Source organism: Chiloscyllium plagiosum, chromosome 9, assembly GCF_004010195.1.
Source record: "Chiloscyllium plagiosum isolate BGI_BamShark_2017 chromosome 9, ASM401019v2, whole genome shotgun sequence".
Lineage (NCBI taxonomy): Eukaryota > Metazoa > Chordata > Chondrichthyes > Orectolobiformes > Hemiscylliidae > Chiloscyllium > Chiloscyllium plagiosum.
The window spans coordinates 63,741,079-63,764,392 of NC_057718.1; the positions used below are offsets into that span (position 1 = coordinate 63,741,079).

Genomic DNA, 23,314 nt, shown 5'->3' on the forward strand with positions numbered 1-23,314 from the left:
TCTTTACCCCCCTCCCCCGATTCACTTACTCCTCCACCGGACCCATACCCATCTCCCACTTTCTGGGCCCCAACTTCCTAAGGCCAGCCGGGTCCCGGAATCGCTGACTGGACCCCCCCACCCCCAGACCCTGGGGCGAACAAGGAGCTAACGCGGCGGTAGGTAACGGAGTACTGTGCACATACTGTTGAGGAAGCAGCTGGCGAACCTCCGCAAGCAGCCGCTGGAGGAAGACTCCCCTCTCTCCTCCATGTCTCTCTGGTGCCAGCCGGTCCCGAGAACGGGGGGGGGGGGGGGGGGTGGTGAACCGGCTCTTTCCTTCGCTCCGTTTCCCGCTTGTTTTAATCCGCAGGAGGGGCTGACGCCGAAGATGGCTCTTTAAGTGGCGGCTCCAAAAGCGAGAGCGCTCAGGGGGAGGAGGAAGATGCTGAAAGGGCGGATCTGTTGCTGAGAGGCGGACAACATCCAGAGGCCGGCCGGCCTGGCTGGGCGCCTGGGGGGAGGGGAGGGGACGGGGCGAAGCTCAATCACCGAGTTGGCTCAGTCCTGCTGAGATATCCCTCAGGTTTTAACTGTGTTTCCCCACTCTGTTGTGATCATTACTCGGAAGTTGCAGGTCATCGTTTTTCTTTAAACATACATTTCTTTACAAAGTTCCTTAACGCAGGTTAGATCACCACAGCGAACCACGCCGGCTGGCGAAATCAAAAATCGTACCTTTCTTCTTGCAACAAATCATTCCAATTCAAAATCCTACAATCTCGAAACTTTACATTTGCAATTTTCAACTTTTGATAATAAACGAGCAGTTTGTAAAGAAATGACTTGAGTGAAACATTTTATGTATATGGCAGGAGTTAGAGAGCTTATAAGCATGCAATGATTAATCTTCGTGCCTTGTTCTGTCTTTTGCAAACCACATTTTTTTTTCTGAATTTGCTGCAGAGAGGTCAGAACGCGCGTAGTACAGAATGCGGCAAGCACATGATGATCCCGTTAGGAAATAAGGAGCTATCTACCCAAACTACTCACTTCATCATGGAAGATGAGCTGGAAGATAAAAGCTGTATCTCGGGATGTATTTTGAATCGTCAGTTTACACAGGGCGCACATTAGCACAGTGCAGGTAGCCTTGCAGGGAACCTCAAGCTTTGTTCATAAATATTCATTAATAAACCCGCTCGGATCTGCTATAAAAGGCATAAAGCTTTTGCATTCGCATAAACACGCTAGTTTTTGAGTTTCGGTGCGCTGAGAATTAGAGGCCAACTTTAATTCAAAATGTTACGAAATTCAATCCCTTAATTTCATTTTTTAAAGCATGAACTCCTATAGTCTCATTTGATGGATAGATCCTACAGGTGTAAAAATAGCGTTCCATTCAAATGAAGCAATTACAAAAACTGTAATAATTATATCAATCTTTTTAAATTGTGTTTAATTATCTCTCTTAACCCAACATTGATACAGATTTTTTATCTTTGATAACTTAAAAGAAAACGAATCCCAAGGGATAACATGCAATCTTAATACTCTTACTATCCCTTAATCTTGATAAAAAAGATACTTGACAGGAAGCCATGCATTTTTAACGCGGGTCCATTTTTGATGCATAGTTTGTGTCTACTTAGAGCAATAAACCGCATTGTAATTCATGTTAATGTGACAGAAAAAAACGCGATGTCTCGCTGTGTATTGTGTTGTGGGAGAGGCGATACAAGGGATTTCCTGCAGATGTGCCATTTACGTATTGCTGACGTCTGTTGGGCCCCACACAGTCTCTTCGGCTTGAGCTGCCTTTAGAGTCTGTACCCGATCTTATGGAAAATAATAGACAAAGAGTCTCAAGAATAATAAGGCAGTGTCTACTATCAAAGGTTGTGAACATAAGAACGGGCTGTCCTGAAACATTTAAATTTTAAATAAAATAAATGTAGTTTACATTAGATAAATAGTATAGAAGCAAGTCATTCGATCCAGCAAGTCTTTGCCATGTTTATCCTCTATTTGTAGCCTTCTCCTATCTTTTCTCATCTAAATCTACTACCCTCACCAGCAGCCCCCAATCTCCCCAAATCTCCTCCCACGGCATTGTCCATTGAACGCATCTATAATATTCACTTCAACCATGTCCTGGGATAGTTCCGTATTTTTGCCACTCTGGGTCAAGAAGTAAATTCCTTACTGTACTTATTGTATGAATTCTGGTTTATATTCTAGAAGTCGTGACATGCAATATTGTAATTTGAAGTAATCGTTCGCCGTTACGAATCTCTAATTTAACTCAAATTTCCTAACATTTACACTGAACATTTTTTTTCATAAATGCTATCAATTCAGCAACGAAGTTTGGATCATGCCAGATATTGGGTCAAACCATGAATCTATTCACCTGGTAATTTTAACACAATGTGAACTTAACTGCCGTGAAAGTGGAACATGTAGTTATTAGCTATTGTGTTACCATGGAAACTTGGCAAACGAATGTATATGTATAAATGCCATTCAACATTAAAATATTTGATTATGAATACAGCAGCATGTCTATGTAATGTACAACTTGACAGCAACCATCCCCACCTCCTCCAGCCTTTTCATTATCTTTCAACCACTATAAGACTGATTGAAATCGCAAAGCTGGTTCTAACTGTTTTGCAATTCCAAATATTATAACAGGCATTGTAAAATATATTAGAAATAAAAGGAGAGCAGTAGATGTTTGTTTACGAAGTTTTCACACAGGTACTCAAGCATTTTGAAGTTGCCAAGCATGCAACAAATGTCTATTGAAAATGCATCAAATATGTATATTGGCGGATGTGCTCTATTTATTGGCAGTTTAGGGGTCCACGTGGAAAAAAAGGTCACCATCTTGGAATTATTTACAAAATGATCATGCTACAGTCTGCCTTGCAGTATTGCAGATATTAATAGGACTACCTCGTTTCAGGGCAATTTTCCAAATTTAAAAAGGGTTGTGACGTTTTACTTACAAAAGTTAAAACATTCTTCAGTACTTGGACGCTTTCCCTCAGAATTATTTCCATCAACGGAGAAGTGCCTCTCATCTGCTGATCTTTCTGATGCTTGTTTAATATATCAAATAAAATAACAAGAAAGCCTTTAATTTTTTGTTTAAGTTTCGAACTAGATAGGAACCATTATTTTGAGGTTATGTTTCAAGTTTTGACGTCGATTTTTTTTCTGGTAAACGTAACCGGGCTGATGTTTTTAATAAGTGTTGAGAGTGTGTTGCTGGAAAAGCGCAGCTGGTCAGGCAGCATCCGAGGAGAAGGAAAATCGACGTTTTGGGCCGGAGCCCTTCATCAGGAAGCCTCCTCCAAGGATGCCTGATGTTTTTATAATACAATAATGCGACAAAACTGTAAAATCTCAATGGAATCGTGTATGGAATCGTGTAATTAACACGTACAGAGGGACAATGAACTTTAAAATATCAGCAAATTGCTAAAAAAAAGTTATTTCGTTTTAGTTATTTTAACCTTTCTTCCGGTTATGGAGTGTAAACGCGTTCTTTATGCCAGCCCCTAATGAAGTACGAATTCCGTGTCACTACTCTGCGGGATCAAATTTCCGCAATGCTTTCGCTAAAGGGCAAAGGAATGATATTCAGTACGGATGGCTCTTGATGTCTGATTACAGTAATATGAAGGAATCAAATATTTTTAATCGTAAAAAGTTAAGTAGGAAACGAAATATCCGATATGACTAAAGTACATATTTTGAAAATAATTGATATGATATTTTCATTTCTATATCAACGACAACTTGTGTTTTCCATCACAATCGCAAAGTTCAAATTGTTAAAAAAACATTGAATCTAGCAAATTCTCACAGTAGAAATATTCGGAATTTTGTTCTTGAGCTAACTAGGTTTTCATACAATTCCTTAGTTTGTTATTGTGACAGTATAAATACAACGTGTTGGATTCAAGTCATCATTAGAACAGGTTTGCACAATCAAGTTGTAATGTGTTTAGGACGTTAATGTCATATTGACAAAAAAAAATCAAGTGAACAAAGTCGAGACATTCGGAATCCGTTAGATCATCAACTTCAGTTATGCATGTAAATCGCGAAATAAAATCCCCAAAATTGGATACAGGCTTTTAAATGGGAACAGTTCCATGTCAAAAAACAAACTTCTCCAAAATCTCCTCCTAACTACAATCAGTCTTTTTTGAGAAATCGATAAGATCTGTTTGATTACGCAAATCCGTTTAAAATTGCAAACAGGTTGATAAATCTGAATGGTCGAAGAAATACGTCCTGGCCCTGAAATCAGGAGCAATTCTAATTTACAAGGAATTTTAAACAATTGCGTGCGAGATATAAAAGAAATGTTCCTTACTGTGACAGCAAGTTTCACATATCCTGACAGATAACAAACATTGCTTTCCACTGAGGCTTTTACTATAATAAATTTGCCAAGTCCACGTACATTACATCAGCAGACAGGCATTTGGGGTGGATGCCTGGAAAAGTGGTAAAGTACAATACTTTTCTACTGTTTTCTTCATATAAATGAACAAGAATGTATTATTTTTAAACATGACATCCCTATCTGAGTTGACAGAAATGCATGTATGGCCAAAACACATCTGCAATGATAATGCTCGTACACTTAGTTTAACATTAGAAGAACAGTCGGTATGTTTTTTTTTGCAAAAAGTATATTGTACTTTATTCATAAAATATAAGTACATTCCAAAATAATTCACATCAGACATTACAGAAAATACAAGTGAAATATCATATTTCTCAGCTGAGCACTTTGCACTTTTAGATGTCTTGATCCAAATGCAAAATTTAAACTTTAAATGACAGTTACAATAACTATATACATTCCAATTTCCAGCTATGAGGAGTTCTATAAGTTACCAGCCCCTCACTATGTTATGACAAAAAGACTTTAGACAGAGGATTCTCACCACAGTGCCTTGTTGATGATTGGCCCAAGGTTAATCAGACCGTGGGCGGCACGGTGGCACAGTGGTTAGCACTGCTGCCTCATAGCGCCAGAGACCCGGGTTCAATTCCCGCCTCAGGCGACTGACTGTATGGAGTTTGCACATTCTCCCTGTGTCTGCGTGGGTTTCCTCCGGGTGCTCCGGTTTCCTCCCACAATCCAAAAATGTGCAGGTTAGGTGAATTGGCCATGCTAAATTGCCCATAGTGTTGGGTGAAGGGGTAACTGTAGGAGTATGGGTCTGGGTGGTATACGCTTCGGCGGGTCGGTATGGACTTGTTGGGCCGAAGGGCCTGTTTCCACACTGTAAGTAATCTAATCTTAATGCATCCCTTGACACATAGTCCTGGACCTTGGAACGTACCAGTCTACAACACTCAGTAAAGAACAACTCTTTGCATTGGAAGATAAACAAAGTATTTCACTGAGTTGATGGTCTTTGAAGTGCATTTAATGTTTGTCTCAGTGTGCATCACCAGGAAAAGCATGTACAGCAGAGAATCCTGCAGATTGTCGCAGATTCTGAGATTTGGACGTTTCAGCAAGAACAGAGATGATGGTAAAAGAGGCAGGGGTGTGGCATTGTCAATCAAGGGTAGTATTACAGCAGCTGAGAGAACATTTGGGGATTCACCCATTGAGGTAGTTAGAAACAGAAAAGGAGAGGTCACCCTGTTGGGTGTTTTCTATAGGCCTCTGAATTGTTCCGGGGATGTAGAGGAAAGGATAGCAAAGATGATTCTTAATAGGAGCAAGAGTAACAGGGTAGTTGTTATGGGGGCTTTAACTTCCCCAGTATTGACTGGGAATACTATAGTTCAACTGGTTTAAATGGGTCAGTTTTTGTTCAATGTGTGCAGGAGGGTTTTCTGACACAGTATGTAAACAGGTCAACAAGGAGCGATGCCATATTGGATTTGGTACTGGGGAATGAACCCAGCCAGGTGTGAGATTTAGAGGTAGGTGAGCACTTTGGCGATAGTGACCATAATTTGGTTACATTTACAATAGCAATGGGCAGGAGTAGGTATATACCGCAGGGAAAGAGGTATAACTGGGGGAAAGGCAATTATGATGCGATTAGGCAAGATTTAGGATGCATAGGATGGGGAAAAAAACTGCAGGGGATGGGCACAATTGAAGCGTGGAGCTTATTCAAGGAACAGCTACTGTGGGTCCTTGATAAATATATACCTGTCAGGCAGGGCGGAAGTTGTCGAGTGCGGCAGCCGTGGTTTACTAAGGAAGTTGAATCATTTATCAAGAGGAAGAAGAAGGTCGGGAGAGGGAGCCATGGTTTACTAAAGAGGTTGAAGCTCTTGTCAAGAGAAAGAAGAAGGCTTATGTGAGGATGAGGCATGAAGGCTCAGATAGGGAGCTGGAGAGTTATAAGTTAGCCAGAAAAGATCTAAAGAGAGGGCTAAGGAGAGCCAGGAGGGGACATGAGAAGTTGTTAGCAAATAGGATCAAGGAAAACCCTAAGGCCTTCTATAGATATATCAGGAATAAGGAAATGACTAGAGTAAGATTAGGGCCAATCAAAAGTACTAGGGGAAAGTTGTGTGTGGAATCTGAGGACATAGGGGAAGCACTTAATGAATACTTTTCATCAGTATTCACATTGAAAAGGGCAATATTAGTGAGAATACAGGCTACAAGATTATATAGGATTGAAGTTGACAAAGAAGAGCTTTTAGCAATTTGGAAGATCTGAAAATAGATAAGACCCCTGGCCCGGATGAGATTTATCCTCAGATTCTCTGTAAAGCCAAGGAGGAGATTGCAGACCCTTTGGCTTCAATATTTATGTCATCAGTATCAACAGGACAGGTGCCAGAAGACTGGAGGATAGCAAATGGTGTTCCCTTGTTGAAGAAGGAGAGTTGGGACAGCCCTGGTAAATATAGGCCAGTGAGCCTTACTTCAATTGTGGGTAATGTGTTGGAAGAGGTTATAAGATATAGGATTTATTATCATCTGGAAGGGAATAATTTGATTATGGATAGTCAACACGGTTTTGTGAAGGGTAGGTTGTGTCTCACTAACCTTATTGAGTTCTTTGAGAAGGTGACAAAACAGGTGGATGATGGTAAAGCAGTTGATGTGGTGTATATAGAGTTTCGGGACTGTAAGTGATTTAGCAGTTTGGATCAGAAATTGGCTAGCTGAAAGAAGACAGAGGGTGGTGGTTGTTGGGAAATGTTCATTTTGGAGATCAGTTACTAGTGGTGTGCCGCAAGGATCTCTTTTGGGCCACTGCTGTTTGTCATTTTTATAAATGATTTGGATGTGGGTGTAGAAGGATGGGTTAGTAAATTTGCAGATGACACTAAGGTAGGCAGAGTTGTCGATAGTGCTGAAGGATGTTGTGGGTTACAGAGGGACATAGATAAGATGCAGAGCTGGGCTGAGAAGTGGCAAATTGAGTTTAATGTGGAAAAGTGTGAGGTAGTTCACTTTGGAAGAAATAACAGGAATGCAGAGTACTGGGCTAATGGTAAAATACTTGGCAATGTAGATGAACAGAGAGATTTCGGTGTCCAGGTTCATTAATCCCTGAAAGTTGCCACCCAGGTTGATAGGGTTGATAAGAAGACATATGGTGTGTTGGCACTTATGTGTGGAGTGATTGAGTCTAGGAGCCATGAGGTCATGCTTCAACTGTACAAGACACACCTGGAGTATTGCGTGCAGTTCTGGTCATCGCATTATAGGAATGATGTGGAAGCTTTGGAAAGGGTTCAGAGGAGATTTACGAAGATGTTGCCTGGTATGGAAGGAAGGTCTTACAAGGAAAGGCTGAGGGAACTGAGGCTGTTTTCGTTGGAGAGAAGAAGGTTGAGAGGTGACTTAATCAAGACGTATAAGATAATCATAGGGTTAGATAGGTTGGACAGTGAGAGCTTTTTTCCTCAAATGGTGAAGGCTAACACAAGGGGACATTGCCTCAAATGGAGAGGTGATAGATTTAGGACAGATATTAGGGGTAGTTTCTTCACTCAGGGAGTAGTAGGGGCATGGAACAGCCTGCCTGCAACAGTAGTAGACTCGTCGACGTTAAGGGCATTTAAATGGGCATTGGACATACATACGGATAATAATGGAAAGGTGTAGGTTAGATGGACATCAGGTTATTTTCACAGGTTGGTGCAACATCAAAGGGCTTGTACTGTGCTGTAAAGGTCTATGTTCTATGTTCTGTGTTCTTGCAATGCGGCTTGACCAATCCTTCATAATACTGGGGATAGGTAGAATGAGATAGCATGTAGTGACACAAGGTGTTTGCATAATGAACATCCAAGCACAGCTTAATTCAGCTGCACACAAAAGGGGACCAACAGGATGAGGATGATGTTGGGCTTATATCTCCCCCCCTCTATCCAGATGTTTGTACATGGTGTCCTTACATTCATTTCACCTTTGACCTTCAAATGAATTAGACGAAAGCTCAGGCCTGGGGACCTATGCTGCGTGCAATAACGTTAAGAGGACCTCTGATCTGATGGCCGGGTTTCTCGGAAGCCATACTCCCATATGCCCAATTTCTGCCTCATCGTGTCGATGTGCTCCTCCCAGTTTTTGTTGCATGCCCTAGACCTTCTGTATCATATGGCAGCACCATCAGACAATGTGACCTAATGGTGTAGGTGATAAAGATTTGTTAGCCCAGTTCCCAAAGAGCATGGTGTCATTCTCGATTTACTTTGGGCCCAAGGTCAGTTCGAGCTGGTCACAAGATGTTCGTGAGTCTGAGCACCAACAGTGGATTTAAGCAGAAGATGGTGATGTTGCTCAGGAAAGTCTTGACCTGCAAGTTTTCACTACCTGGGATTATCACCCCTCTCAAATCCTCATCCTTCCTGATGGATTTGACATAAAGGTTCAAAGTAAACTATGAACAAAGCAGGAGAGAGAGCTTCACTCCAGATTTGATCAGGAAGATTTCTGATTCTCACCCATTGATTGAGACTGCATTATTGATGTTTGTCAAATGCCATCTGATCCAATTTCACCTTCTCTCCCTAAGGCCGATTGTAGAGGACACACCCATCAAGTTGATGTGGAGCTGGGCTATCCATTCATATTCTGTGAAAAGCCTTCTCCTGCTCCAGGCTGATGAGGGAATTGTCCATCCAACAGCCCTGCACCTTGGCAATCATATCAATAAGTAATATAAGGTTCTTAGGGAACTTCTTGCCCACTACAGCACAGTCCTGGTCTGTGTGAATCACTGACCCCAGAGCAGATCTGACCTGGTTGGCGAGGACCTTACAAAGAATTTTGTATTCTACATTCATCAGTGAAACTGGGCATCAATTCCAAATTTTCTCCTTTTCCCCCTCCTGCGTTTCGATGAAGGTGATGATGCCCGTCCTCATGCTTTCACACAGGCTACTGGCCTGAGGCATGTTCTTGTGCACCTTCAGAAGGTTCTGGGCAACAGAGGTGAATACAGCTCAGCTCTCACTCTGTGAGTTTTAGTCTTCTCAAAGGACTCAAGAGCCTTGTCAGGCTCTTCAGCGATAGTGGGTTTTTTTATAGATACATAGAAAATAAGAGCAGGAGTAAGCCTTTCAGCTCTTTAAGCCTGCTCCATCATTCAATACCACATTCAACTCAGTACCCTGTTCCTACTTTCTCCCCATAACCTTTGATCTTTTTAACTCTAAGAACCATTTTTAACTCCTTCTTGATAATATTTAATGTTTGGCATCAACTGCTTTCTGTGGCTAAGAATTCCATAGAGTGAAGACATTTCTCTTCATCTCAATTCTAAATGGTTTATTCAATTTCTTAAACTGTGACCCTGGTTCTAGACTCCCTGGTCATTGTGAACATCCTGCCTGTGTTCACCTTGTCTAATCCTATTAGAATTTTTATGAGGTTCCCCCATTCTTCCACAGTGCAGTGAATATAGTCCTATTCAATTCAGCCTCTCTTCATATGTCAAATATGCCATCCCATGAGTCAGTCTGATAAACCTTAGATGCATTCCCTCCATAGCGAGAACATCCTTTCTCAGATAAGGAGACTAAAACTGCATACAGTTCTCCAGATGTGGTCTCCCCAGGCCCTGCAAAACTGCAGCAAGATATTCCTGCTCCTGTATCTGAATCCTATTACTATGAAAACCATAATACCAATTGCTTCTTCACCACATGCTCCACCTGCATGTTTACTTTCAGCAACTAGTATTCAAGGATACCCAGGTCTTTTTGCACCTTTCCCTTTCCAGTCTATCACTATCAGATAATCTACATTCCTATTTTTGCTACCAAAGTGGATAACATCACACTTAGCCACATCATACTGCTTCTTTCATGCATTGTCCCGCTCATTCAACTTGTCCAAGTAATGCTGAAACACCTCTGCATCCTCCTCAGAACTCAACCTCCCAATTTGTGCTGTCTGCAAACTTGGAGATATTAAATGTAGTTTCCTCAAGTAAACCATTAATATGCATTGTGAATAAATGGGGCCTAAGCACCAATCCCCATGGTTTCCCATGAGTACTGCCTGCCACTTGGAAAAAGACTTGCTTTTCTGATTAGATTAGATTCCCTACAGTATGGAAACAGGCCCTTCAGCCTAACAAGTCCGTACCAAGCCCCTGAAGAGTAACCTATCCAGACCTATTCCCCTACCTAATATTTACCCCGACTAATGCACCTAACACTATGGGCAATTTAGTATGGCCAACTCACCTGACCTGCACATCTTTGCATTGTGGAAGGAAACAAGACAGCCCAGCGGAAACCCACGCAGACATGGGGAGAATGTGCAAACTCCACACAGACAGTCACCAAAGGCAGGGATTGAAGCTAGGTCCCTGCCGCTGTGAGGCAGCAGTGCTAACCACTGAGCCACCATTTATTCCCAATCTTTTGCCCAGCAGTTCTGTATCAGTGTCAGTAAACTAACTCCAATCCTATGCATTTTCACTTTACATGTGTATTTCTTAGGTAGAACCTCATTGAAAGCCTCTGAAAATCCAAGTTAACCACATCCACTTGCTCCCTTTTGTCAACTTTCCTAGTTTCTAGATACTCCTGCACATCACCAGCTAAGGATCCATGGTAGAGGACAGGTACAATTAGGAGGCCATGCTGTGTGTAGGATTCACATCATACAGTTTAGTAGAAATGGATTTGCTGATCCTCAAAGTACCAGGGTGCGATAACTTCACTGAGCCATCTTCTTCCTGCATCAGAAACAGGTTATGACTGCTTTTCTGGAGTCAAAACAATTGCAGCCATCTCTCTATTACCTTCCGAACACCTTTAAAGATGAAGAATGTTTTGTGTTCACTTTGACTGCACTGGAGACGCAAAGAGGGGTCTCATGGCTCTTCAACCTTTGCAATCCTTATTGACTTCTTCAATGTTCTCTAGGGTCAACACTTTTACATTCAATGCCCACATTTGCTTGCCACGCCTCTGATCCACCTGTAGGTGACAATCAGCATGGGGCAGACAGTGTTTACAGAAGAACACCAGCTTTATGTCGGTGATTCTGACCACGAATGTTCAACATACAAATGGGGAGCCTATTCTGGAGCAGACAGACCTATCTGGCCATATCTCTGCCGCACTCCATCTGCAGGGTTGCTGAAGATATCATGTAGCTTGGTGTCTTTTTACCGTTTTCATTAGGAGTTTTGATGTGTCTTCCAGTTTACTTACAGTTCCTCCAGATCATCCAGCTGCATCAGTTTATCAGTATGAATCATTTTTATTTTGTAAAAAATGTACTTTATTCATAAATTCAGAACTCGCAAGAAACTTCTGTACCCAGAGTGCTGAGAATGTGGAATTCGCTCCCATATGGAGTGGCTGAAGTGAAATGTATAGATGCATAGAACATAGAACATAGAAAAATACAGCACAGTACAGGCCCTTTGGCCCTCAATGTTGCGGCGATCCAAGCCCACCTAACCTACACTAGCCCACTATCCTCCATATGCCTATCCAATGCCCGTTTAAATGCCCATAAAGAGGGAGAGTCCACCACTGCTACTGGCAGGGCATTCCATGAACTCACGACTCGTTCATGGGGAAATTAGACAAGCATTGGAAGGAGAAGGGAATTGAGTAAAGCAATGATAATGTTATATGAGGAAGGGAGTTTGAAGTGAAGCTTAAAGGAATGGTTGGGCTAAATTGATTCTGTGCTGTTTCTCTTATATAATGTAATCTGACATAAACCTACATAACTGAGTAGTAAGGGTCCTGTTTGTACAGGATTTATACAAAATTACAACCTATAAAGGTATAACTGAATAGTTTCAGGAACAAGGAATATAGTTCAAATAAAGTATAAAAGTAAATATTAAACACGTGTAAAGTATCAGGATGGCCATTTAATAGTCATCCAAACTCCAGCACTGGATGAGCGGATTTTTGTACAAATTAAATATTGGAAAGACATTGTTTTCTGTTCTCACTCAAAGCTCCATTCCCTAATAAATTACTCTATCTGTCTCCCTGACAACAATCTGAAATTAAGTCAGTCTGCTTGCAATCTGCTGTAACATTGGATCCTGAGATGAACTTCTTACCTTATTTTTGTTCTCTAAGAGCGCATATGTGCATAACATTCTTCAACTTTGCTCCTGTTTTTAGCTTGTCTGCTATGGAAACTCTCATTAATAATTTTGTTATCTCTAGTTTTGACTGTTCCAGTGCTCTCCTGGCTGATTTCCCATGTTTTAATTTCTGTATATTTGAAGTAATCAAAAAATCTGCTGCCCATATTAAGTCACACCAGGTCCCATTCATCAATCACCATTGTGCTCACTGACCTACTCAGGCTCCTAACTCTTACACATATTTTTCAAGTGTCTCCTTCGCCTCACAACAACCTATCTTTGTAATCTCCACCAGTCTAACAATCCTCCAAGGTATCTGTACTCGTCTAATATTGGTCTTTTAAGCATCCTCAATTTTAGTTGTTCCACAACTGGTGGCTGTGCTTCATTTATAGAGTCATAGAGTCATAGAGATATATAGCATAGAAACAGACCCTTCGGTCCAACCCGTCCATGCTGACCAGATATCCCAACCCAATCTAGTCCCACCTGCCAGAGCCTGGCCCATATCCCTCCAAACCCCTCCTATTCATATAACCATCCAAATGCCTCTTAAATGTTGCAATTGTACCAGCCTCCACCACTTCCTCTGGCAGCTCATTCCATACATGTATCACCCTCTGAGTGAAACAGTTGCCCCTGAGATCTCTTTTATATCTTTCCCCTCTCACTCTAAATCTATGCCCTCTAGTTCTGGACTCCCCCACCCTGGGGAAAGACTTGGTCTATTTATCCTATCCATGCCCCTCATAATTTTGTAAACCTCTATAAGGTCACCCCTCAGCCTCTGACACTCCAGGGAAAACAGCCCCAGCCTGTTCAGCCTCTCCCTATAGCTCAAATCCTCCAACCCTGGCAACTTTCTTGTAAATCTTTTCTGAACCCTTTCAAGTTTCACAACATCTTTCCGATAAGAAGGAAACCAGAACTGTATGCAATATTCCAACAGTGGCCTAACCAATGTCCTGTACAGCTGCAACATGACCTCCCAACTCCTGAGGAGAAAGTGAGGTCTGCAGATGCTGGAGATCAGAGCTGGAAATGTGTTGCTGGAAAAGCGCAGCAGGTCAGGCAGCATCCAGGGAACAGGAGAATCGTCGATTCTCCTGTTCCCTGGATGCTGCCTGACCTGCTGCGCTTTTCCAGCAACACATTTCCAGCTCCCAACTCCTGTACTCAATACTCTGACCAATAAAGGAAAGCATACCAAACACCTTCTTCACTATCCTATTTACCTATGACTCCACTTTCAAGGAGCTATGAACCTGCACTCCAAGGTCTCTTTGTTCAGCAACACTCTCTAGGACCTTACCATTAAGTGTAGAAGTCCTGCTAAGATTTGCTTTCCCAAAATGCAGCACCTCACATTTATCAGAATTAAACTCCATCTGTCTTTTCTCAGCCCATTGGCCCATCTGATCAAGATCCTGTTGTAATCTGAGGTAACCTTCTTCGCTGTCCACTATACCTCCAATTTTGGTGTCATCTGCAAACTTACTAACTGTACCTCTTATGCTCGCATCCAAATCGTTTATGTAAATGACAAAAAAATAGAGGACCCAGCACCGATCCTTGTTGTACTCCACTGATCACAGGCCTCAGTCTAAAAAACAACCCTCCACCACCACCCTCTGTCTTCTACCTTTGAGCCAGTTTTGTATCCACATGGCTAGTTCTCTCTGTATTCCATGAGATCTAACCTTGCTAACCAGTCTCCCATGGGGAACCTTGTCGAACGCCTTACTGAAGTCCATATAGATCACATCTTCCACTCTGCCCTCATCAATCCTCTAGGAGTTAAACAATGGAATTCTCTGTCTAAACGTTTCTACCTCTTTACTTCAATCTTCTCCATTAAAACTTTCCACAAACCTACCTCTGTGGTCAAGTTCTTGATTATCTGACTTAATAACGTATTGTGTGGCTTGGTGCCATATCTTGTCTTATAATAGCTCCTGTGAAGTACCTTGGAACATTATTATGTTAAGGAATTCACGGGGTCCCTGACTTACATATATTAATTTTATGAATGCTTACACTTATGAATGCAATCCATACTGAGTGTAATTTTAAATACACAACATACAAATATCCCATGTACTTATGAATAGCTGTTTTACATTGTGTTTTGACTCATGTACTAATCAACTAGTGAATAAACTCCAGAATGGAACATATTTGTATCCCACAGTCTGCCTATCCCCCTGTTTATGACCCCAAAAAATGACTTTTTTGACTAAGCTCTTTTTATTTCTTTATTTTTAATGTTTGTCATTGCTTACTTGCCATCATACTTTTAACTTAACTTCAAAAATACCTCAGTTAATTGACCCCTCTTGTCTCCATTTGGTTTGTTTCAATTTTGTTTAAAGTTTAGTTTATGACTTTAACACATCACTCACAAACTTGATATGATTAGCAACACATCCGCAAACATTCACTTCCTCCATCCAGGAATACATCCACTACACTCAGTAGCAACAAGGTGCACCATGTCCAAGATCACCTGCAGAAATTCACCAAACATCCTTCCACAGCACCTTCAGAACCTAAGATCACGTCTATCTGGAAAGACAAGGACGACAGAAACTTGGGAACACCACCATCTCCAGGTCTCTTCAAGTCATCTTCACTTAGAAATATATCACCATTCCTTCAGTGTCATTGGGTTAAAATCTTGGAATTCCCCCCCTAACAGCATTGTGGGTCTACCAGTGCCTAATACACTGCAGTGGTTTTAAGAAGACACACCACCACCTCTTCAAGGACAACTAGGGATAACCGATAAATACTGGCTAAGCCAGTGAATGCCCACATCTCACGAAGGAATTTTTTAAAAATTCTATGAGATTATGATCACTGTTTGAGATCTTTTCCTGTAAGATCACTAAATGATTCTATCTCATTACACAATAACATAAAATAAAATGGCCTGTTCCCTTACAGTAAGAGGGTGGTTAGAACTGCTGCCTCACAGGCGCCAATGACCTGGGTTTGATTCTGGCCTCAGGCGACTGTCTGTGTGGAGTTTGCATATTCTCCCTGTGTCTACGTGGGTTTCCTCTGGGTACTCTGGTTTCCTCCCACATTTCAAGAGATGTGCAGGTCAGATGAATTGGCCATAGTGTTAGGTGTATTAGTCAGGGGTAAATGTAGTCTGGGCAGTTTACTCTTCGGAGGGTTGGTGTGGCCTTGTTGGGCTAAAGGGCCTGCCTCCACACTGTAGGTAATCTAATCGAAAAGAGAATCTAACTTTTTCTGAAACGTCTCAGGTTTTTCACCACTCCATGTGGAAATTCATTTCACACTTTGCTCACTCTTGAGTTAATTGGAATTTGACAGAGCAATTCTGAAGTTTGATATTCCTAGTTCAAACATGTCTGTCGTTATGATCTGTGTAGAGACAGATAACATTTTAAATATAAATTAAACATTCCAGTTAATGGGTAAGAGGATGAAATGACACATTTAGACATTTCAAGGCCTTTCTTTTTACTGACAAAACAGATAAAAGCCATTACTGACTGAACATAATATGCATAGATATATAATTTAAACCACAAAATTGAATATTCCCCTTTTTCTCAATCAATACTAGCTTTCATAGATATAATAATTATAATGTCTTCAGTAGGCATTGAAGTCTTCTGGAACCAGTCCAAGGTGAATCTTAGTTCCCAAGAGTTATCTTATGCTTTTTCCTTTCTTAGCCTTAAGACGGTATGGTGGCTCAGGGGTGGCATGGTGGCTTAGTGGTTAGCACTGCTGCCTCACAGTGCCAGGGACCTGGGTTCGATTCTAGCCTTGGGCAACTGTCTATGTGGAGCTTGCACATTCTTCTCGTGTCTGTTTGGGTTTCCTCGAGGTGCTCCGATTTCCTCCAGGTTAGGTGAATTGGCCATAGTAAAATTGCCCATAGTGTTCAGGGATGTGTAAGTTAGGTTCATTAGCCAGGGGTAGATGTGGAGTAATAAGGTAGGGAAATGGGTTTGGGTGGGATACTCTTTGGAGGGTTGGTGTGGACTTGTTGGGCTGATGGGACTGTTTCCATACTGTAGAGACTCTATTAAAGCCTGGGAACATTCAATCTCAGAAATGTCTTTTACTGGAGTTTTCCTTTTTACTCAAGATTCTTCTTCACTAGATGAATCTTCCAGCCTCATTTGACCTTCTGCAAAATTTGACATTTTGCATCTGAGCATGTTCTTCTACCTGCATTCCTGTGAGGTTCCTATGTCTTTCCAGAGAGTCAGCAGAAAACGGTGCACCACCAGATTGAGGTAGCCTGATCCAAGGTTATCACTGATGTCAGTGCTGTATCTACAATCTACTTGCAGAAGAGGAAGGATTACTCCTGTGGGGATGCTGAAACACCCATGTCTCAGCTACTGAGTAAATAGCACTTTCATTTCATTTAAATTCTCATTTTAACACAGCTATTAGTGTCACTCATTACACAACACCATTGGACATGACATTTTCTCTCCCTTGTATCTTGAAGCTGACAACGGAAAAATGAGTTGTTTTCCCAAAAGGCAATGCCATGACCTCCACGGAAGAGAGTTCCAAGGCCTCAGAACATGCATTGGCAGGATTGCCTCCTGCAACTCCATCAGCTTTCTTCAAAAGTAGATCTCACACTCCTCCATATTAATTTCCTTCTGTTGTCTTGTTTCCCATTCACTTTATCCCTTTACAAATTCTTTGATACTTCCTTGTAGTTTACATTATTGTCTAACTTTGTATTATCAAGCAAACTTAGTTCTACTACTTTCAGTCTTTTCTTCTCAACCATTAATAAAGATTATAAATAGCTCAAGCACCAGCACTGATCTCTGCGGTACTCCACTTGTTACAATTTGCTATCTTAAAAATGCACTATTTGTCCTCACGTTCTGGTTCCTATCTGTTAACAAATCACCCATACATGCTAATATGTTGCTCTACAGTGCATGGGCTCTTAGCTAACACATTAACATTTTGTGTGTCATTTTATCAGACATCTTTTGAAAATTCAAGTGTACAGTATTCACAGGTTCCCATTTAACCATCTTGCTGTTGCTCCCTTTCTTCCTTCTGGGTATGCTGGGATTGGGAAAGTGACAGTTTTTGGGTGGCTAAGAACAGGGGTTGGAATCGGTTTGAATGCAAAAATTCCACAGCCATGCCATTTGCAATATGCTTTCTAGGCAGATAGCAGCATGAGCATGAGCTGGAAGTTGAGGAGGACATAAAGCAGTAACATGCCATTACCCTGAATCATTTCAGTGATTTCAGACATCCCAGCCTCTGTCGCAGCTGGCAGTATGATACAGTAAATTATCTCCTTTGAAGGAATAAGAAAATATGGATATCCTTGACCCTCACCATTTCTGTTCTGTCTTGTTATGGACCAGCTTGTCCTAGGAGAGAAAGGGAAAAGTATCAGCAATTGTGCTGCACAGTATTAGAGTGATGTGTTTGGCACAGCTGAAGACCTGGAGATATATTGAAGCAATGGTAAGGGGATATATGATAGGCATAATTGGGATGTGTATTAAGATGTGGTGGAGTTCTAGATGGTATGCCCGTATCCTGGCAGCCAGGAAGTGTTTCTGGGTAAGTGATAGATGTGTGGTGCATTTGGAAGCCTTATTATTGGGGTGATAGACAATTGACATCATTTGACAATGCAGTCACTCAGCTTGAGTACCGACATGTGCCATTAAACGTTTTGTGAAACTACTGTCTGAATAAGGGTTACACCCGAAATGTCGACTTCTGCACATCCTGATGCTGCCTGGCTTGTTGTGTTCTTCCAGCCTCCTGCCAGGTCTTTGGGACCAGGTTTCAAGAATTAACTGCTCTGGCCAACCGTTCCCATTTTCTACTTTCTGCCCATCTTCTTGTACCTACATTCACCACTAAGGTCTCTGACATTGCATCTACGAAACTGACAGTGCTGTCTCTGCCACGTTATTCCATTTTCCTTGATCAAAAATGTAGCAAAAGCATTCCACACTAGTTCTTTTATGATTCAGTGAGCTTTCTTTAAGTGGGGAAAGTTACACTCACGATCAGCAGACTGGATGAATTAAGTACTCCATGTGAATGCTGCTCAGACCTGTACTGAGTGATCAGGCAGTCAGTCATGTTGGTTGGGAGCTAATGTCACAAACAAGTAAATAAGGCAGTACCAAGTTTCTATTTGGCCTGCATCATGTCAACAAAAAGCAATAGATTGCAAAGCATAGACCTGTACACAAAAAGTGTTGTGATCCAACTTTTAGCTCTTTTTCTTGATTTATCTAAATCTTAATTCTTAAGCCAGTGTTCAGTACAGCAGGATACATGCCAATGTCTTACAATATTCGAAGTTTATGTAACTGAGGTGTTGACTTTAGAAGGCCTTGTGGCACAGTGAGTAGCCCATGCTACCTCTGAGTCAGAAACTCCAGTTTCGAGGCCAGCTCTCAGACTTGGTGACCAAAAAAAGTCATTCATAATTCAGGCATACAGCTTGAATATCAACCTGTAATTCCTTCTAACACATGTTTTTGATAGAGGGTACAGGAAAGATTTCTGGTTAGCTATGTGATAGAAAGAACATTGGAGCCTCTATCATCACTATGCATAGCTCCAAACTACAACATACATGTAAAAGTTATTTGGGCTCCCCGAATGAACTGTGTTATGACTAGTCCCAGGGTGAAGTTCCCCAATTTGTTATGGTTCTGTACATGATACCCCAAAACGTTAAGCTCTTGGTTGAGGAGGGATTAACTGGTTCCCCTTCTTTTATTCACACAACCCTCTCAGTTGGTTGCAACAAGATTACTTTATAACAGATCCCTTTCCTCATGATATCTCACTCCCAGAACCAAATTAATTTCTTTTTTGAATGGAGCCAATTTAATCAGTTTTCTTGAATTAACATATATAGTCGGTGTGTTAGTCATAGAGTCATAGAGATGTACAGCATGGAAACAGATCTTTTGGTCTCAACCTCTCCATGCCGACCAGATATCCTAACCCAATCTAGTCCCACCTGCCAGCACCCGACCCATATCCCTTCAAACCTTTCCTATTCATATACCCATCCAAATGCCTCTTAAATGTTGTAATTGTACCAGCCTCCACCACTTCCTCTGGCAGCTCATTCCATACACCCTCTGTGTGAAAACGTTGCCCTGTAGGTCTCTTTTATATCTTTCCCCTCTCACCATAAACCTATGCCCTCTAGTTCTGGACTCCCCGACCCCAGGGGAAAGACTTTGTCTATTTACCCTATCCATGCCCCTCATAATTTTGTAAACCTCTATAAGGTCACCCCTCAGCCTCCAACGCTCCAGGGAAAACAGCCCCATCCTGCTCAGCCTCTCCCTATACTCAAATCCTCCAACCCTGGCAACATTCTTGTAAATCTTTTCTGAACCCTTTCAAGTTTCACAACATCTTTCTGATAAGCAATATTCCAACCGTGGCCTAACCAATGTCCTGTATAGCCGCAACTCCTGTACTCAATACTCTGACCAATAAAGGAAAGCATACCAAATGTCTTCTTCACTATCCTATCTACCTGCGACTCCACTTTCAAGGAGCTATGAACCTGCACTACTAGGTCTCTTTGTTCAGCAACACTCCTTAGTATCTCCACAACTTTTCATCATTTACATAAATGATTTGGATGTGAGCATAAGAGGTATAGTTAGTAAGTTTGCCGATGACACCAAAATTGTAGGTGTAGTGGACAGTGAAGAGGGCTACCTCAGATTACATAGGGATCTTGATCAGATGAGCCAATGGGCTGAGAAGTGGCAGATGGAGGTTAATTTAGATAAATGCGAGATGCTGCATTTTGGGAAAGCAAATCTTAGTAGGACTTATACACTTAATGGTAAGGTCCTAGGGAGTGTTGCTGAACAAAGAGACCTTGGAGTGCAGGTTCATAGATCTTTGAAAGTGGAGTCGCAGGTAGATAGGATAATGAAGTAGGCGTTTGGTATGCTTTTCTTTATTGGTCAGAGTATTGAGTACAGGAGTTGGGAGTTCATGTTGTGGCTGTTCAGGACATTGGCTAGGCCACTGTTGGAACACTGTGTGCAGTTCTGGTCTCCTCCTATCAGAAGGATGTTGTGAAACTTGAAAGGGTTCAGAAAAGATTTACAAAGATGTTGCCAGGTTTGGAGGATTTGAGCTAACGGGAGAGGTTGAATAGGATATCTGGTCAGCATGGACAAGTTGGTTCGAAGAGTCTGTTTCCATGCTGTACATCTCTATGACTCTATGATGAGGTAACAAGCAGGATAGATAAATGGGAAGCAGTGGACGTAATATATTTGGATTTTTAGGAGGCATTTGATAAGGTTCTGTGCAGTATTCTTCTTAAGAAAATTATCCCATGGTGATGGAGTTAGTACAGTAGCATGGATAGAGGATTATCTAACTATTAGAAGTTAGAGAGTTGGGATGGGGGGGTGCACATTTTCAGGATGGGAACTTGTAACTAGTGGTGTCTTACAGGGATTAATGCTGGGGCCATTATTATTTACAATAATGGGGATAAGGAAAGTGAAAACAGCCAAGTTTGTGGATGACACAAAAATAGGTATGAAAGCAAGTGGTGAGGATGAGACAAAGAGTCTTCAGAGTGATAATAAACAGTTACCTGAGTGGTCAAAAACCTGGTGATGTTCCATAATGTAAGGAAATATGAGATTATGCACTTTTGCAGGGAAAGTAGAGGAGTTGAATGTTATTTATATGGAAAAGACTGCAGAAAGCTACAAAACAGAGGGATTTGGGAGTCTTCATCCATGACTCACAATATGTTAGCCTCTAACTTCAGCAAGTATTGGGGGGGGGGGGGGGCAAATGGAATGTTGGCCTTTATTTCAAAGGGCATGGAGTATAAAAATAAGGAGGGTTTTCTGAAAGGCACTAGCGAGACCACAGCTGGAATACTGTGAACAGTTTGGGCCTTTTATCTAAGGAAAGGTATACTTGCATTGACAACAGTCCACAGAAGGTTCACTCGGATGATAGGAGTATGGAGTATGGAGAGGCTGTCTTATGAAGACAGGTTGAGCAAATTGCATGTATACTCATCAGAATATAAAAGACTGAGAAATGACCTTATTGAAGTGTATGAGATTAGAGTTATTGAATTATAGAGATGTACTGCATGGAAACAGACTATTTGGGTCCAACTCATCCATGGATGTTCTAAATCAAACTAGTCCCACTTGCCAGCATCTGGCCCATATCCCTCTAAACCCTTTCTATTCATGTACCCATCTGGATGCCTTTTAAATGGTGTAATTGTACCAGTCTCCACCACATCATCTGGCAGTTCCTTCTCTATATGCACCACCCTTTGCATGACAAAGTTGCCCCTTAGGTCCCTTTTAAATCTTTCCCCTCTCACCCTAAACCTATGCCCTCTAGTACTGGACTCCCCCAACCCAGGGAAACGATCTTGTCTATTTATCCTATCCATGCCCCTCATGACTTTGTAAACCTCTACAAGGTCAAACCTCAGCCTCCGATGGTCCAGGGAAAACAGCCCCAGCCTATTTAGCCTCACCCTGTAGCTCAAACCCTTCTTAGAGGATTTGACAGGGTAGTTGTGGAAAGGTTGTTTTCCCCTTATGGAAGAGTGTTGAACCAGAGAGCATAATCTCAGAATAAGGGTTTGCACATTGAAGATAAGATGAGTAACAATTCCTTTTCACGGAGAGCTATGAATTCATGAGATTCTTTACCACAGAAGGTTGTAGAGGCTGGGTCATTAAGTATATTCAAGGCTGAGATTGACAAATTATCAAGAAATTGAAACAAGAGTTATGGAGAAAAGGCTAGAAAGTTGAGTCATGGATGGTCAGATCAGTCATTGAATAGCAGATGGATTTGATGGGCTGAATGGCCTACTTCTACTGCTATGTCTTATGGTCTTATGATCTTCCAGACCATGCATTTCTGAAATCTGGCCAAATGCACTTTGTATTAATCAAACAACAAGATGAACAGAATGTGATTTCTGCTTTGTTCATCATCCTTCTTCAGCCATATACTATTCTCCAGCTTGCATACGAATGATCTAAATATGACAAGTAAACTTAATTAATTATTAGAAAAGGAGTACGGGAATTCAAATTCTATGTTCACTAAGGATAAAACCAAACTGGGCCATTCAGCATCAAGAACCAGAAACAACAATCGTACACATTGCCCAGGTAGTTCTGCACATTCTCCTTTAATACAAGTTCTCCTTTAAACCAATATTGGGAGAGCTGTTCAGAGATAAGTCAAGTAACAGCCTGACATAATCATATGCACCAAATAATACATTACAGCTGAGATACAACCGTCAGTTTCTCTGGGTATTCTCTGTCCCACTGGAAGGACACAGCCACCCGGAGTCGAAGCATGGTAATAATGGGTGGGGAGGGAATGCCCTTTGGAGTCCTCAACCTTGAAATCCAGGAAATACCTGGAGTCCTCAACCAGGAAACACCCTGCTGACACCATACATAAACATTGAGGGTTAGCAAGGATTTTGACTGTACTCTGGGTGGGAGATTTTAGTGTCCACCACTTTGCAGTACTGCTGCAGACTGAGCAGGTCAAATCCTTAAGAATATATCTGATGGGTTGAACACATGTGGTGCATGTTGACAAACCAACAAAAAGGAAAAACATACTTGATCTCATCCCCACGATCTGCCTGCTGCTGATGCATCCGTCTGTGACAGTAA

At 41.6% G+C, this 23,314-nt stretch overlaps 1 protein-coding gene across 3 annotated transcripts in view; it reads right to left on the bottom strand.

Moving 5' to 3' along the window:
• pde10a (phosphodiesterase 10A) overlaps nt 1-23,314 on the bottom strand; it is a 481,692-nt gene that overhangs the window by 281,898 nt on the left and 176,480 nt on the right. The window contains exon 1 of one of the 3 annotated variants that reach the window (XM_043696101.1): nt 1,033-1,230. The exons of 1 other annotated variant lie outside the window; for it this stretch is intronic. Coding sequence is in view for 1 of the 2 variants with exons in the window: in XM_043696100.1 (XP_043552035.1) it covers nt 186-252 (67 nt within the window). In the remaining variant the exon portion in view is untranslated. Of the gene's footprint in view, nt 1-185; nt 829-1,032; nt 1,231-23,314 lie in introns of those variants that run through there. One more of the 3 variants, XM_043696100.1, reaches the window with a different exon arrangement.